Below are 15,500 nucleotides of genomic sequence, written 5' to 3' on the forward strand. Positions count from 1 at the left end.
TCTCTCTCTGGGTCCCTTTCTCTCTCTCTAACCTCTCTCAGTCTAATCTCTCTCTCTCTCTCTCTCTCTCACATATTACTCTCTCTCTGGGTCCCTTTCTCTCTCTCTCTCTAACCTCTCTCAGTCTAATCTTTCTCTCACACACATATCACTCTCTCTGGGTCCCTTTCTCTCTCTCTCTAACCTCTCTCAGTCTAATCTCTCTCTCACACACATATCACTCTCTCTGGGTCCCTTTCTCTCTCTCTCTCTCTCTCTCTCTCTCTCTCTCTCTCTCTCTCTCTCTCTCTCATCTCTCTCTATCTGTCTCTCTCTCTTTCCCGCCCTCTCACTCCCTCATCTCTTTCTCTCTCACGCATACACCTCTCTCTCTCTCTGTGTCCCTTTCTCTCTCTCTCTCTCATTTCTCTCTCTCTCTCTCTCATCTCTCTCTGTGTCTTTCTCTCTGTCTGTCTTTCTCTCTTTCTCTCTGTTTCTCTCTCATATCTCTCTCTCTCTCTCTCTCTCTCATTCTGATTCTCCAGTGCTCTCTAGGTCTTGCGCGTGCTTCTTCGGCTTTTGTTGATGTTGGACGTATCTCGGTCGCTTGCGGAGACACATGACCTGCTCTCCGTGCCGAAACACTCACCTAACCTGGCTGCTGGCCGATACTCTACATTGTAATGGGCAAGCACAGGGGCACTTCGCTCCCGCTTGGAAATATGTAGGAGTCTCCATCTCCTGCCTTTACCCTCAGGCCAGGCAAGGGGTGACTGCGAGGGGTGGTGCCAGCCACTGGTGGATTTTGCCGACACCCGTTGCTTCGGCCCACCTTCACCACCGCCGCCCTCTTGCCGTAACCAGCACCATTACCTCATTCGGGATGGTGAGGGCTGCGCTACTGTTGCATGTTGTCCGTACCACCCTCTTAAGGCAGAGATTGATAGCCCCACCACAAGCTGCCTGGCCAGTCCTATATTCTGGCCATTGATCATCCTGGAGCAGCTCCTCCACCCAGACCACTGCAGACTGCGAATTATTGTTTGTGGCTGCTGATTTTAAATAATGTAGCCAAAAGATGTTATGTATTGACAAATCAGAACCTACGTTATAATAACGTGCTTAAAATTGGACTCACGTTGAAGATAAGCCTATGACCTATGCCAGAAAGTGGGCAATGGCAAGCCTTACACCCATGGGAGGTGTACATCGACAAAATACTTCGATATTTGTAAACGAAAAATGTAGATGGAACCGCCTCGTATTGACGAATCAGAACCTACGTTACAATAACGTTAAAATCGGACTCACATTAAAGATAAGCCTATGACCTACACCAGAAAGTAGGCAATGGCAAGAATTACACCCATGGGAAATGTACATCGACAAAAGACTTTGATATATGTAAACGAAAAATGTAGATGGAACCGTCTCGTTGACAAATCGGAACCTACGTTATAACAACGTGGTTAAAATCGGACTCACACTGAAGATAAGCCTATGACCTACGCCGGAAAGTGGGCAAAAGACTTTGATATATGTAAACGAAAAATGTAGATGCAACCGTCCCTGTAGCACCAGCCTTTTAGCCTTCGACCCAGCGATGAGGACATGCAGCCATTACAAGCTGCCAGAGTCGGGACGGCCACATAAGACTGTCCTGGAGTGTGGAAGTGGTGAATTGGATAAAATATTGAATACCAGGTGAGTGAACACAACTCGCAGAGGACTATTTTAAAATTGACATTTGTCAAAAATTTTTTTAAAACTCTGGAATAGCAGCTAAATTGATCAGGACTGTTAATATTAGAACAAAACAAACGGAAACAAAACCCAAAGACCTGACAGAAACTTGATATTTGAAATTGATGTATAGATCCCTCAAATAAAAAGGGGAGGGGAAATGGAACCTTTAATTAAAACCGGGAACTTGGATAAATTTGGAAGCTTTTAAACTGATTAAAGATCACAAAAAGGAAAAAAAGGAAAAATCGAGAACTTAAAACTGTAATTTGGTGGAATATCTCTGATTTTCTTTTTCCACTATGGATTGGAACTAAATAAATTTTAAATTTAAATCTATTGGACTTCAAGTGGGACTAATTGGAAAAAACAAAATATAAAACTAAAGTGAACCAGGGCGTGGCTCCAAGTAAAAGAAACAAAATGGATGCTTTTGCTAATTGTGGATTAGAATTGTGGGTTGTATAGTGACATCTAAAGGTGGAAGAGGAAATTACAAGAACTCTGTCCATTGTTGAAAATCTTTTTACGGCAGTAAGACTGGTGAGAATCAAAAAGGAGGACTTTGTTAACAAGCTGTTCAACCTTGACAAGAATAAAAGCTACAACTTCAAAGAATGAAACAGAGAACAACTGAAATGAAGAGAAGCACACACACGATTTTTAAGCAAGAAATAAAAGAAACAATTACAAGATTGGATGGAAAAGAAGACTAAGAAAAAAACGAAGAGCTGCTCCAGAATTGACGGCGAATGAAGAACTTATGATGTTAAAATATAAATTCAAAGAATTATATAGGGGTTAATAGAGAGAAATAAAAAATGGGGGAAGAAGGGAAAAGGAGAATCAATAGAAATGTAGAACAAAGAAAGAAAGCATGGAATTTTAAGGGAAAATAAAAATGGAACTGAAATAGATTAAGAGGAAATATTAATGAGACGAGAATATATAAGCATGAGAATTTTTGAAATAAGGGAAATGCTTGCTTTTTTTTAACTTTTTTTATAAGATTAAGAATTACAATTTTAAAATCTTCATTGATATGTAAAGAGTTGACTTATACTGATGTTATGGAGATTGGAAGGACTGATATGGGAAAAGTAAAGAAAGCAAGGAATCTTAAGAAAAATAAAAAGGGAATTAATATAGAATAAGGGTGAAATATTAAAGAGACGAGGGTATATAAAGAAGAGATTTTTTGAAATAATGAACGTTAGCTTGTTTTCTATTTTTTTTATAAGATTAAGAATAATAACCTTAAAAATGTCTATTGAAATGTGAAGAGACAATTGATGTTGATCTCTATGTTGTGATCTCTATGTATGTCTCTATCTCTATGTTGTGTCTCATGCAAAGTAATGGAATCTATCATAAACCAATCCATTACACTCCACCTTGAAACAAACAACCTACTCTCTAATAAACAATTTGGTTTAGAAAAAAATTATCTTGTAACTCCACTGCAAAATCATATGGACTACTAACCTTGATCAAGGAAAAGCAATAGATGCAATCTACATAGACTTCTGCAAAGTTTTTGACTCAGTAGTACATGATAAACTTCTCCTAAAATTAAAATCCTATGGCATTTCAGGACCTCTTCACAATTGGATAAATGCCTTCCTGTCAAACAGACAACAAGTGGTCAAAATTGGCAACGCTCTATCAAATCCTGTTCCTGTCAAAAGTGGCGTTCCCCAAGGTAGTGTTCTTGGACCAACGCTCTTCATACTACATAGATGATCTCTGTGACCTCATCTCAAGTTATTGTGTTCTCTTTGCTGACGATGTCAAACTATTTAATACCACTAACAATACTTCTACCCTTCAAGAAGATCTTGACTTTGTATCCGATTGGTCTAAAACTCCAAATCTCAACCAGCAAATGCTCAGTCTTACGTATTGGAAAAAAGAACCCTAAGGTCAAGTACAAACTTGATGGACATTACCTAACTGACGACCCCCACCCTGTCAAAGACCTTGGAGTTTTCATATCAAATGACCTTAATGCCAAAGCCCACTGCAACTACATAGCAAAAAAGGCTCTAAGAGTTGTAAACCTAATTTTACGCAGCTTCTTTTAAAAAAACTCTACACTACTAACCAGAGCATACAAAACATTTGCCAGACCTATTCTTGAATACAGCTCATCTGTCTGGAACCCATACCGCATCTCTGACATTAATACAATCGAACGCGTCCAGAAATATTTTACTAGAAGAGTTCTTTGCTCCTCCGAAAACAACAAAATACCTTATGCCACCAGACTTGAAATCCTGGGATTAGAAAAATTAGAACTCCGCCGACTCCGACATGACCTGTCGGAGAATCATCTATTGCAATATCCTTCCTGTAAAAGACTACTTCAGCTTCAATCGCAATAATACAAGAGCAAACAATAGATTCAAACTTAATGTCAACCGCTTCAAACTTGATTGCAGAAAATATGACTTCTGTAACAGAGTTGTTAACACTTGGAACTCAATACCTGATTCTATCATCTCTACTCAAAATCCCAAAATCTTCAACCAAAAACTGTCTACTATTGACCTCACCCCATTCCTAAGAGGACTATAAGGGGCGTGCATAAGAGCACAAAAGGGCCTATCGTTCCTGTCCTATTGTTCCCTTTCATTATATCAAATTAAAATAGTTGTTGCATACTTTTGTTTATATATATGTTTTTCTTTTATGATATGTTGTTGTTTTATGTCGATGTTTGTGTATACTGTTGTGACAAAATGAAATTAAAAAAAAAGATTGAAAAGAAAGAAATTTGTAAACAGGAATAAAGGGGTTTAACACAAATAGGAAGAGATAAAAGAGGGGAATTTTTTTTAAAAAGGATAGATCTGATTAAAGATTTAAATTTGGGACAGAGGGTTAGATTAGAATTTCTTTTTTTTTTTTTAAGAGCAACCCAAATAGGGAAATTAAAAAGAGGGGGAGGGGAATATATTGATAAAATATATAAGAGGGTGGGGGGAAACTGAATCTGATGTGATTATATACCTTGTTGATATTTTGTTCAAAAAAAAGATATTTTGCATGTGGTTTGGTTTCTTTAAAAAAAAAATTCCAAAAAAACCCACACAAGATAATACTTCGATATATAAAATTGCAAAAAAATAAATAAAAATAAAATTGTTTTCTGCATGCATTATGCAGCGTGTGCATACCCTGTTTGTGTGGTGGTTTCTTGTATAGAAAGAAAAGTGAAAAGGGCAAAATGCCCACTTGACAGTAGAAAGGAACATTTTTTTTCAGAGGAGCAGAGTGGCGCAGCGGAAGCGTGCTGGGCCCATAACCCAGAGGTCGATGGATCGAAACCATCCTCTGCTAATAAGAATAATAGTCCTTTCCTTTTGTCTTTTTGGTCCCAGAGATAAGCATTGATTTAACTGACCATTGCCACCCGATGCTTAATGCACTAATTTTTCTATTGGGAGAAAGGGAGAGAATGACCAAGGTTCGTGACTGATTCTGATCAAAAGATGATTGATGGGTGTAGCCTGCTGCTGCTCTTTAGGAAAGAAATCAATTTCACACGTGCAGAAATACGCGACTGGAAGCTTTAATATATGAATGACACTTCTAAGAATCACCCCAGATTGACAGCACAACCGAACAGATGGAAATTAAAATCTGCAATGAAAACGAAATTGCCATCTCAAAGGCCGTTTCCTTAGGCCAGTGTCATGAGATCTAACTCCCGGGTTGAGGAATGTCGTCTTTTCCAACCCCGTTAAAAAAAATGAAGCGCAAAAAATCCATTTTGGTCATTTTTGTAAAGGCTGAGAAAGGATGATGAAACGAGACAGGTCCGTTTTAGTAGGTTTGCAGATGGCAAGATAGTTGTAAAGATAGGGGTGGAGCAAAAACTCAAGCAGGGTGCTTAGATCTGGCCCACAGGGCTGGCCTGGAAACAGCAAAGAACCGACCTGCGGTGCCTAGCAAAAGTGGGGCTCGGGGGGGGTGCGCCCCTCCCATGCCCCGTTTTTGGCCTGGACAGCCTCCTGCAGCCCTCTGCCGGTGAAAATGGAGCTTGCGCCCCTCCAGCTCCATTTTACTGGCAGAGCAGTGGTGGGTTGCCCCCCCCCGGTTCGTACCGGTATGCAAGAACCGGTAGTAAAACCAGCGGGAGGCTCCACCCACCGACCCGGATGTCGTCGTAGGCAATCTGCACATGCTCAGAAGCTTCTGCGCATGCGCGCGCTCCTGTTGCAAACCGGTAGTAAAAGTAAGTAGAACCCACCCCTATGGCAGTAGGCTACCGAAACAAATTAAAAACAAAAGGAGAAATGTGTCCCGGGGGTGAAATCTAAAAATTTTCCCTACCGGTTCTGTGGGCGTGGCTTAATTGGTGGGCATGGCTTGGTGGTCAGGTGACCCACTGGGCGTGGCTTGGCAGTCAGGTGACTGAATGGGCATGGCCAACAATAATAAATAATAAAAATAATAAACAAAGTATACAAAACTTGGGAGCGCACCTGTCTACCTTCTTTAAAAATAGAGGCACCGGTCTACTAATTGCCTTTTTTTGGGAGGCACCGGTCTACCTTCTTTAAAAATAGAGGCACTAGTCTACTAATTGCCTTTTTTTGGGAGCGCACTGGTCTACCTTCTTTAAAAATAGAGGCACCGGTCTACTAATTGCCTTTTTTTGGGAGGCACCGGTCTACCTTCTTTAAAAATAGAGGCACCGGTCTACTAATTGCCTTTTTTTGGGAGGCACCTGTCTACCTTCTTTAAAAATAGAGGCACCGGTCTACTAATTGCCTTTTTTTAGGAGGCACCGGTCTACCTTCTTTAAAAATAGAGGCACTAGTCTACTAATTGCCTTTTTTTGGGAGCGCACCGGTCTACCTTCTTTAAAAATAGAGGCACCAGTCTACTAGCCTCCTACAGCGCTGATCAGCTGTAGTGCGGCCCTTTGAAGTGCCGCGGCAGTCATTTAAGGCCGTCTGCAGCTATATCACCACCGAGAGCTTCAGGGACAGCGAGGCGTGGGCGATTGGGGGGGGGCATGGATTTTTGCTACCGGTTCTCCGAACTACCCACCCCCATCGCTACCAGATTGCGCCATCCGGTCCAAACTGGGAGCATTTCACCCCTGATGTGTCCCCTTTTGCATTTGATCATGCAAGAAGGGACAGGAAAGGAGAAAGGGAAAGAGGAAAGACAAAAAGAAGGAACGATGGGAAGAGAGCAAGGAAGGAAAAATAAGGAAAGAGGGAAAGGAAGAAGAAAGGAGAATAAAGAGGGAAGGAGAAGGAAGGAGATTATAATGCGAGCGAGGGAGGAACTCAGGACGTCCTGCAAGCAGCCACCTGTGCTAACCAGCTGCACAGCAAAGACGTCTGGTGTGCAAAGCCGATGAATGATAAAACTGTCTGTATTTTCTGGAGCATTAATTTTATGTAACTCTAGTCAATTACACCCTTTCATGGATTACTGCCTTGTTGTGGTGAAGGGGCTTGTGTAGCTCAATGAAGGCATGAGCTATGCCGTGCAGGGACACCCAAGATGGACAGGTCATAGCAGAGAGCTCTGACAAAATGTGATCCACTGGAGAAGGAAATGGCAACCCACTCCAGTATCTTTGCCATGAAAACCCCATGGAGAGTCCCAAAAGGGGGAAAAAAGAGATGACGCCGGAAGATGAGCCCCTCTGGTTGGAAGGTGTCCGATATACTACTGGGGAAGAGCGGCAGGCTAGTAGCACCCGAAAGAATGAAGCGACTGGGTCAAAGACGAAAGGATGCTCAGCTGTGGATGCATCTGGTGGTGAAAGGAAAGTCCAATGCTGTAAAGATTTTTTTCTCCATAGGAACCTGGAATGTAAGATCCGTGAATCAAGGCAAGCTGGACGTGGTCAAACAAGAGATGACAAGACTGAACATCGACATCTTAGGAATCAGCGAACCAAAATGGACAGGAATGGATGAATTTAATTCAGGTGACCATCAGGTATACTACTACGGGCAAGAATCCCTCAGAAGAAATGGAATAGCCTTCATAATCAATAAAAGTAGGAAAAGCAATACTGGGATACTGTTGTGTCCTCCCTCGCCTCCGTCCGAGTGATGGCTTAATTAGCCAGCGCTATCGGCTCTGGCAGCAGAATAGCCAGCGTCTGCCAAGAGCCTCCGTTATCTTCCATGACGCTGGTGAGTCACTCAGAAACAAACTTCAGCTCTTAATCAGTGGATTTGCCTGTTACAAAGAGACACAGCACCTCTCGCTGTCTTTTATATCCTGTGGGGTGTGGCTCCATGACTCAGCACTTCCTGGGCCTGCCCCACCCTTGCTTCTGTTGTTCCCTCCTCTCCTGCCTACGAAACCAAGCCTGATTGCCGTCAGCTGGCTCTGCAGGCGTGGCCTGGGGGGGGAAGAGTCAGGGGAAGGAGGCCTCGTTATCTCTTTCACCTGGCCTGCTTCTGGCTCCTGGAGCTGAGCCAGGGAAGCCGGTGCTCCCAAGGTAAGTCCTGACGGCCCTTCCCCCTCACTATCCAAGTCACTTTTTGGCAGCAGGCTCGGCTCGGGGGGGCGCAGACACAACAGATACAATCCCCAAAATGACAGAATGAACTCAGTTCGAATCCAAGGCAAACCATTCAATATCACAGTTATCCAAGTCTATGCCCCAACCACTGGTGCTGAAGAGAATGAAATTGACCGGTTCTACGAAGCCCTATAGCACTTTATAGAATTAACACCAAAAAATGGTATTCTTATCATCATGGGGGATTGGAATTAGCAATGGGAATTAGCAGTGGGAAGCCAAAAGATAACTGGAATAACAGGCAAGTTTGGCCTTGGAGAACAAAATGAAGCAGGGCGCAGGCTGATAGAATTTTGTCAAGATAGTCATAGCAAACACCCTTTTCCAACAACCCAAGAGATGACTCTACAGATGGACGTCACCAGACGATCAACACAGAAATCCGACTGACTATGTGCTCTGCAGCCAAAGATGGAGAAGCTCTATACAGTCAATAAAAACAAGACCAGGAGCTGACTCTGGCTCAGATCATGAGCTGCTCATTGCAAAAATTTAGGCTTAAATTGAAAAAAGTAGGAAAAAGCCCCAGGCCACTCAGGTATGAACTAAATCATATCCCTGATGAATATACAGTAGAGGTGACAAATAGATTTAAGGAATTAGATCTGATAGACAGAGTGCCTGAAGAACTATGGACGGAGGTTCGCAACATTGTACAAGAGGTTAGCAACTGAAACCACCCCAAAGAGAAAGAAATGCAAGAAAGCAAAATGGCTGTCTGAGGAAGCTTTGCAAATAGCTGAGGAAAGAAGGGAAGCGAAAGGCAAGGGAGAAAGAGAAATATACACCCAATTCATGGTTGAAATCTAAATAATTTTCCCTACCGGTTCTGTGGGCGTGGCTTAATTGGTGGGCGTGGCTTGCTGATCAGGTGACTGAATGGGCACGGCCAATAATAATAAATAATAAAAATAATAAAGTATACAAAACTTGGGAGTGCAACGGTTTACCTTCTTTAAAAATAGAGGCACCTATTAGCCGCCTACAGTGCAGATCAGCTGTAGTGTATCACCACCAAGAACTTCAGGGACAGAGAAGAGGAACAGCGAGGAATGTGCGGTGAGGAGGGGAGGGATTTTTGCTACGGGTTCTTCGAATTACCTGTCCCCATCACTACCGGATCGTGCGATACGGTCCGAACCGGGAGCATTTCACCCCTGACCCAGTTGAATGCAGAATTCCAGAGAATAGAATAGAATAGAATAGAATAGAATAGAATAGAATAGAATAGAATAGAATAGAATAGAATAGAATTTTTTATTAGCCAAGTATGATTGGACACACAAGAAATTTGTCTTGGTGCACATGCTCTCAGTATAACATAAAAGAAAAGATACCTTCATCAACGTACAACACTTACAACACTTAATGATAGTCATAGGATACAAATAAGCAATCAGGAAACAATCAATATCAATATAAATCGTAAGGATACAAGCAACAAAGTTATAGTCTTACAGTCATAAGTGGAAGGAGATGGGTGATGGGGACGATGAGATGATTAATAGTAATGCAGACTTAGTGAACAGCTTGATAGTATTGAGGGAATTCTTTGTTTAGCAGAGTGATGGCGTTCGGGAAAAAACTGTTCTTGTGTCTAGTTGTTCTGGTGTACAGTGTTCTATAGAGTCGTACTTAATTGAAGAACTGCAGTGGTTCGCTTAACAAATGCGGGGAGAAAAGTCGCAGAATGGAGCAAAGTCACGTAACAAATTTCTCACTTAACAACATATATTTGGGGCTCGATTGCAGTTCTAAATTGAGGACTTCCCCACAATCATTTTCTAACTATTTACAAACCACGAATAAAACTATTACAGTTCCTGAATAGTTCAGTTCCTGAATATGACAGTTCCTGACGCAATTTCACAGATGCTACCGCAGCCTTCATCTCAAGCATATACAGTACATATATTTGCTCATAAGTATTATGTTGTGTCCTCTTCGCCTCTGTCAGAACGATGGCTTATTATCAGCCATCAGAGCTATTATCAGCTCTGGCAGCAAACGATGGCTTATTATCAGCCATCAGAGCTATTATCAGCTCTGGCAGCAAAAGAATCAGCGTATGCCAAGAGCCTTCGTTGGCTGCCAAGACACTGGTGAGTCACAACATTCAGCTCTAGTCAATCCGTGGATTTGCCTGATACAAAGAGACACACCAGCTCTTGCTGCCTTTTATATCCTGTGGGGTGTGGCTTCATGACTCAGCATTTCCTAGGCCTGCCCCTCCCCTGCTTCTGTTGTTCTCTTCTCTCCTGCCTACGAAACCTGGGATTGAGCCAAGCCTGATTGCTGTCAGCTGGGTCTGCAGGCGTGGCCTGGGGGGGGTGAGTCAGGAGAAGGAGGCCTCGTTATCTCTCTCGCTTGGCCTGCTTCTGGCTCCTGGAGCTGATCCAGGGAGGCCGGTGCTTCTGAGGTAAGTCCTGACGGCCCTTCCCCCTCACTGTCCAAGTCACTTTCTGGCAGCAGGCCCGGCTCCGAGTCACTTTTGGGCATAGGGCCAGGTTCTGGGGCGGGAGCCACAACATGTATACATTTCTGAAAACAAAAAGACATGAATGACTATTATATCGATCATATTGCACAACATCCTCAGGACAGCAGGTTTGTAGCCTGATCCCCATCCCATTGAATAATGACATAATTATTCTTTGCCGCCTTGAGTTACTTATAAAAAACAACAAAGGCAGGATTTAAAAATTCTAAAATATGAAAGAGAAAAGAGATGATGAAAAGGAGGAGAATTATTCCACGTGGCCTATTTGGGCTGCAGAAATCATGGTACCCACTAGGTGGCAGCAAAGGGTCATGGCTTTATTTTAAAACCTCTTTTGTGCCCTCTGGTGGTTGTCCCGATTTTTCTAGTCATAATTTTGCCCCAATCATCCTCCTGAGTTCAACCTCTCAGTGGGCTTGTCACATCCTTAATTTCCAGAATGAATGGGTGAATCTAATCCTTTAAAGATCCAGTGCTTGGATTTTATCCCCTCCCCTCCTTCTCTCCTTCCTTTCTTCCTCTTCCTTCCTTCTTTCTCTCCTTCCTTTCTAGAAGCCATGTATCTCTTCCTTCATTGTCTTTGTCCCTTCCTCTTTCCTTCCTTTCCTTCCTTCCTTCCCTCCTTCCTTTCTTCTTTCCTTCCTTCCTTCCTAGAAACCAACTTCCATGTTTCTCTTCCTCCATCATCTTTGTGCCCTCCTTCCTTCCTTCGTCCATCCCTTTCTTCTTTCCTTCCTTCCTAGAAACCAACTTCCATGTTTCTCTTCCTCCATCGTCTTTGTTCCTTCCTTCCTTCCCTCCTTCCTTCCTTTCCTTCCTTCCTTCCTCCCTCCCTTTCTTCTTTCCTTTCTTCCTTCCTAGAAACCAACTTCCATGTTTCTCTTCCTCCATCATCTTTGTACTCTCCTTCCTTCCTTCCTTCCTTTCCTTCGTCCATCCCTTTCTTCTTTCCTTCCTTTCTAGAAACCAGCTTCCATGTTTCTCTTCCTCCGTCTTTGTGCCCTCCTTCCTTTCCTTCTTTCCAATTTCTGTTTCTCTTCCTCCATTGTCTTTGTTCCTTCCTTTCCTCCTTCCTTCCTCCCTCTCCCTTCTTTCCTTCCTTCCTTCTTCCCTCCCTTTCTTTTTTCCTTCCTTCCTTCCTTCCTTCCTAGAAACCAACTTCCGTGTCCCTCTTCCTCCAGCGTCTTTGTGCTTTCTTTTGTTTGCAAACAGCAAAACCTAGCCGAAGGTTTGCGGGTTTGCAGGGAGGAAAAGAAAGAAAACAGAAAAACCGCTTGGTAGATGAAAATGGGCTCGTCCGGGATTTGAACCCGGGACCTCTCGCACCCGAAGCGAGAATCATACCCCTAGACCAACGAGCCACGTCCTGCAAAGTGGCTTCCCGTCATCCCCTTCTCGGGCTTATGACATCACCGTCGCCGCTGCTGCTGCTGCGGAAATTAAGGGAGCGCCTCTTTTGCCCTTTCATTCCCACGGTCGGTCTGCAATGGAAAGGCAGGCGCAAAATGTGGATTTGAGGGCCGGTGGGGGGAAGGAAAACGGAATCCACCCACCGACCAACTTTTTTCCTGATCTCTGCTGAAAAAGACCCTGGAAAGCTTTCCAAGCCCGGAATTATTATGCCAGGAAACTTTGCAAATTCGATTCAGGGTCGATTCGGAGTTTATGCACCGAAGAGAAATTCCAATCACACTTGGCCAATAAAGAATTCTTCTTCTTCTTCCTCTTCCTCTTCCTCTTCCTCTTCCTCTTCCTCTTCTTCTCCTTCTCCTTCTCCTTCTCCTTCTTCTCCTCCTCCTCTTCTTCTCCTCCTCTTCTCCTCCACCTTCTCCTCCTTCTCTTCCTCCTTTTCCTCTTCCTCCTCCTCTTCTCCTCCACCTTCTCCTCCTTCTCTTCCTCCTTTTCCTCTTCCTCTTCTCCTTCTCCTTCTCCTTCTTCTCCTCCTCCTCTTCTTCTCCTCCTCTTCTCCTCCACCTTCTCCTCCTTCTCTTCCTCCTTTTCCTCTTCCTCCTCCTCTTCTCCTCCACCTTCTCCTCCTTCTCTTCCTCCTTTTCCTCTTTCTCCTCTTCTTCTTCTCCTCCTCTTCCTCCTCCTCCTCCTTCTCTTTTTCTTCTTCCTCCTCCTCCCCTTCCTCCTTCTTCTCCTCTTCTTCTTCTCCTCCTCCTCCTTCTCCTCTTCTTCTTCTTCCTTTTCCTCCTCTTCTCCTCCTCCTCCTCCTCCTCCCCTCCTCCTCCTCCTTCTCCTTCTCCTTTATTTTCTTTTCCCCTTTTTTCTTTTTCTTATTTTCTTTTTTCTTCTTCCTTCTTCCTTCTTCTTTTATTCTTATTCTTTAAAAAGGTAAAGACATATGTGCTAGTCGTTCCCGACTCTAGAGGGCGGTGCCTATCTCCATTTCAAAGCTGAAGAGCCAGCGCTGTCCCAAGACGTCTCCGTGGTCATGTGGCCGGCATGACTCAACGCCAAAGGCACATGGAACGCTGTTCCCACCAAAGGTGGTCCCTATTTTTTCTACTTGCATTTTCTTATTATTACATTATTATTCACCCACGAGCCATTTTCATGGGCATAAAACTCATGATATCTATAAAAATTCTCAGTTCTCCAGGTCAGAGCTGAAGAAGTTTCTTGGATGAGAAGCGAAATGTCTTCAAAGAAAAACCAAGAAGTCCAGTTGCCTCTTGAAAAAAAACACAAGCCGAAGGAGCAGATTACAGATGAATAGAGTTGGAAGGGACCTTGTAGGTCATCTAGTCCAACCCCCACCCCACCCACCCCCGCCCAAGCAGGAGACCCTAAACCATTTCTTACAGTTGGCAGTCCAGTCTCTTCTTGAAAGCCTCCAGTGATGAAGCTCCCACAACTTCCGAAGGCAACTTCTGTTCCATGGATGGATTGTTCTCACTGTCTGAAAATGTCTCCTTATTTCTAGGTTGAATCTCTCCTTGTTCAGTTTCCATCCATTATTCCTCGTCTGGCCTTCAGGTGCCTTGGAAAATAGCTTGACCCCTTCCTCTCTGTGGCAACCCCTCAAATATTGGAACACTGCTATCATGTCTCCCCTGGTCCTTCTCTTCACTAGACTAGCTATCCCCAGTTCCTACAACCATTTAGCCATCAGTCCCCTCATCATCCTGATTGCTCTCTTCTCCACTTTTTCTAGAGGAAAGGTCAGCAACCTGCAGCTCTGGAGCCGCATGTGGCTCTTTCGTCCCTCTGCTGTGGCTCCCTGTTGCTGGTCGGCTTCACAATTGATAGGGCTTTCGGTTAGGGCAGGTAGAGGAAAAAGGATGCTGCTCTAGAAGAAAACTCTATGGTGGGGAAATCGGACTTCTGTTCGGCTCCAGAATTGAATGGGGGGCTTCCGGTTAGGACCTTTGCAGCTCTTTGAATGTTTAAGGTTGCCGACCCCTGTTCTAGAGTCTCAACTTTTTTTTTTTTATGGTGTGGTGACCAAAACTGGATGCAATATTCTAGGTGTGGTCTTACTAAGGTTTTATAGAGTGGCATTAGTACCTCACTTGGATGAGAAGTGAAACACCTTCAAAGAAAAAACTAGAAAGTCCAAAAATATAATGTAATATTATTGGTTTGAATCAAGATGGTGAAATAAACAATGTAATACAGTGAATTTAAAATTTAGAACATTTTGCACAAAGTGAGGGAAGAAATACTTATAGTTAAACAAATGATTAGTGGACCCAAACAATTGGATATATATTAGATTGGTAAAATATGAAATTAGATAATAGGATAGGATAGGATAGGATAGGATAGGATAGGATAGGATAGGATAGGATAGGATAGAATTTTTTATTGGCTAAGTGTGATTGGACACACAAGGAATTTGTCTTGGTGCATATCCTCTCAGTGTATATAAAAGAAAAGATACCTTCATCAAGGTACAACAATTTTAATAAATTAAAAGATATGAATTTGGTGAAATTGCACAAAAGATTTGTAATCAACCAACCGACACACTGTTTGTATTTGTATTGAAAGATGTTTTTATGTCTGTTTGTCTAAAAAATAAAAATTTTTCACACACACACAAAAAAAACCTTAGAAAGTCCAGTTGCCCCTTGAAATCAGAAGCTGAAGAAGCTTCTTGGATGAGAAGCGAAACGTCTTCACACAAAAAACCAGAAAGTCCTGTTGCTTCTTGAAAACCCGTAATCTTTCCAAGATTTTGCCTTCGGCCAGGACAAGCCAGCTTGTCAGTTTGGGCTTTCCTGCTTGCCGCGGAAAGTCGTGGAAAGGGTGCCTCTGAGCATAGGCAGAAGGTGCGCCCCTTAACCTTGCCTCACCCTGGGTTTGCGCTGGTGTTTCTCAGAGCTTAAAGCAGCCAAACCAACAAATCGCCAGTCGCCCGAGGATACAGACCTGGGAAAGTGGAAGAAATGAATTTCAATTCAGCATCCTTCAAATTGCAAATGATGCTAAGAAGGTTGCATATGATAAGACATGAATTCAGAAAACACAGAAGCAGCTACTCCTCGTTAGTATAGTGGTGAGTATCCCCGCCTGTCACGCGGGAGACCGGGGTTCGATTCCCCGACGGGGAGAGTGAAAAATTTTACTTTGGTTTTCAAAAACAAAACATTATTTGAGATCTTTAAACGTTTCTTAATGCAGTTTCAATTTCGCAAAACGTTAACAGGGGTGTTTAAACATTTCTTAACACACTATCGTTTTCACAAACATTAGGGTTCTTAA

At 43.1% G+C, this 15,500-nt stretch overlaps 1 protein-coding gene and 3 non-coding genes across 4 annotated transcripts in view; 3 read left to right on the forward strand and 1 right to left on the reverse strand.

Annotated features, from left to right (window-relative positions):
* Nucleotides 1-15,500, forward strand: part of LOC131197905 (uncharacterized) — a 32,196-nt gene that overhangs the window by 6,021 nt on the left and 10,675 nt on the right. Inside the window, exons 2-3 of the mRNA XM_058182407.1 lie at nucleotides 737-865; nucleotides 12,000-12,262. Coding sequence (XP_058038390.1) covers nucleotides 737-865; nucleotides 12,000-12,262 — 392 coding nt within the window. The remainder of the gene's footprint in view (nucleotides 1-736; nucleotides 866-11,999; nucleotides 12,263-15,500) is intronic.
* Nucleotides 4,993-5,064, forward strand: TRNAM-CAU (transfer RNA methionine (anticodon CAU)). Its single transcript has one exon. It is a non-coding gene; the product is annotated as a tRNA-Met (tRNA).
* Nucleotides 12,077-12,148, reverse strand: TRNAP-CGG (transfer RNA proline (anticodon CGG)). The gene has a single exon. It is a non-coding gene; the product is annotated as a tRNA-Pro (tRNA).
* Nucleotides 15,278-15,349, forward strand: TRNAD-GUC (transfer RNA aspartic acid (anticodon GUC)). The gene has a single exon. It is a non-coding gene; the product is annotated as a tRNA-Asp (tRNA).

This window comes from Ahaetulla prasina, chromosome 4, assembly GCF_028640845.1.
Source record: "Ahaetulla prasina isolate Xishuangbanna chromosome 4, ASM2864084v1, whole genome shotgun sequence".
Classification (NCBI taxonomy): Eukaryota; Metazoa; Chordata; class Lepidosauria; order Squamata; family Colubridae; genus Ahaetulla; species Ahaetulla prasina.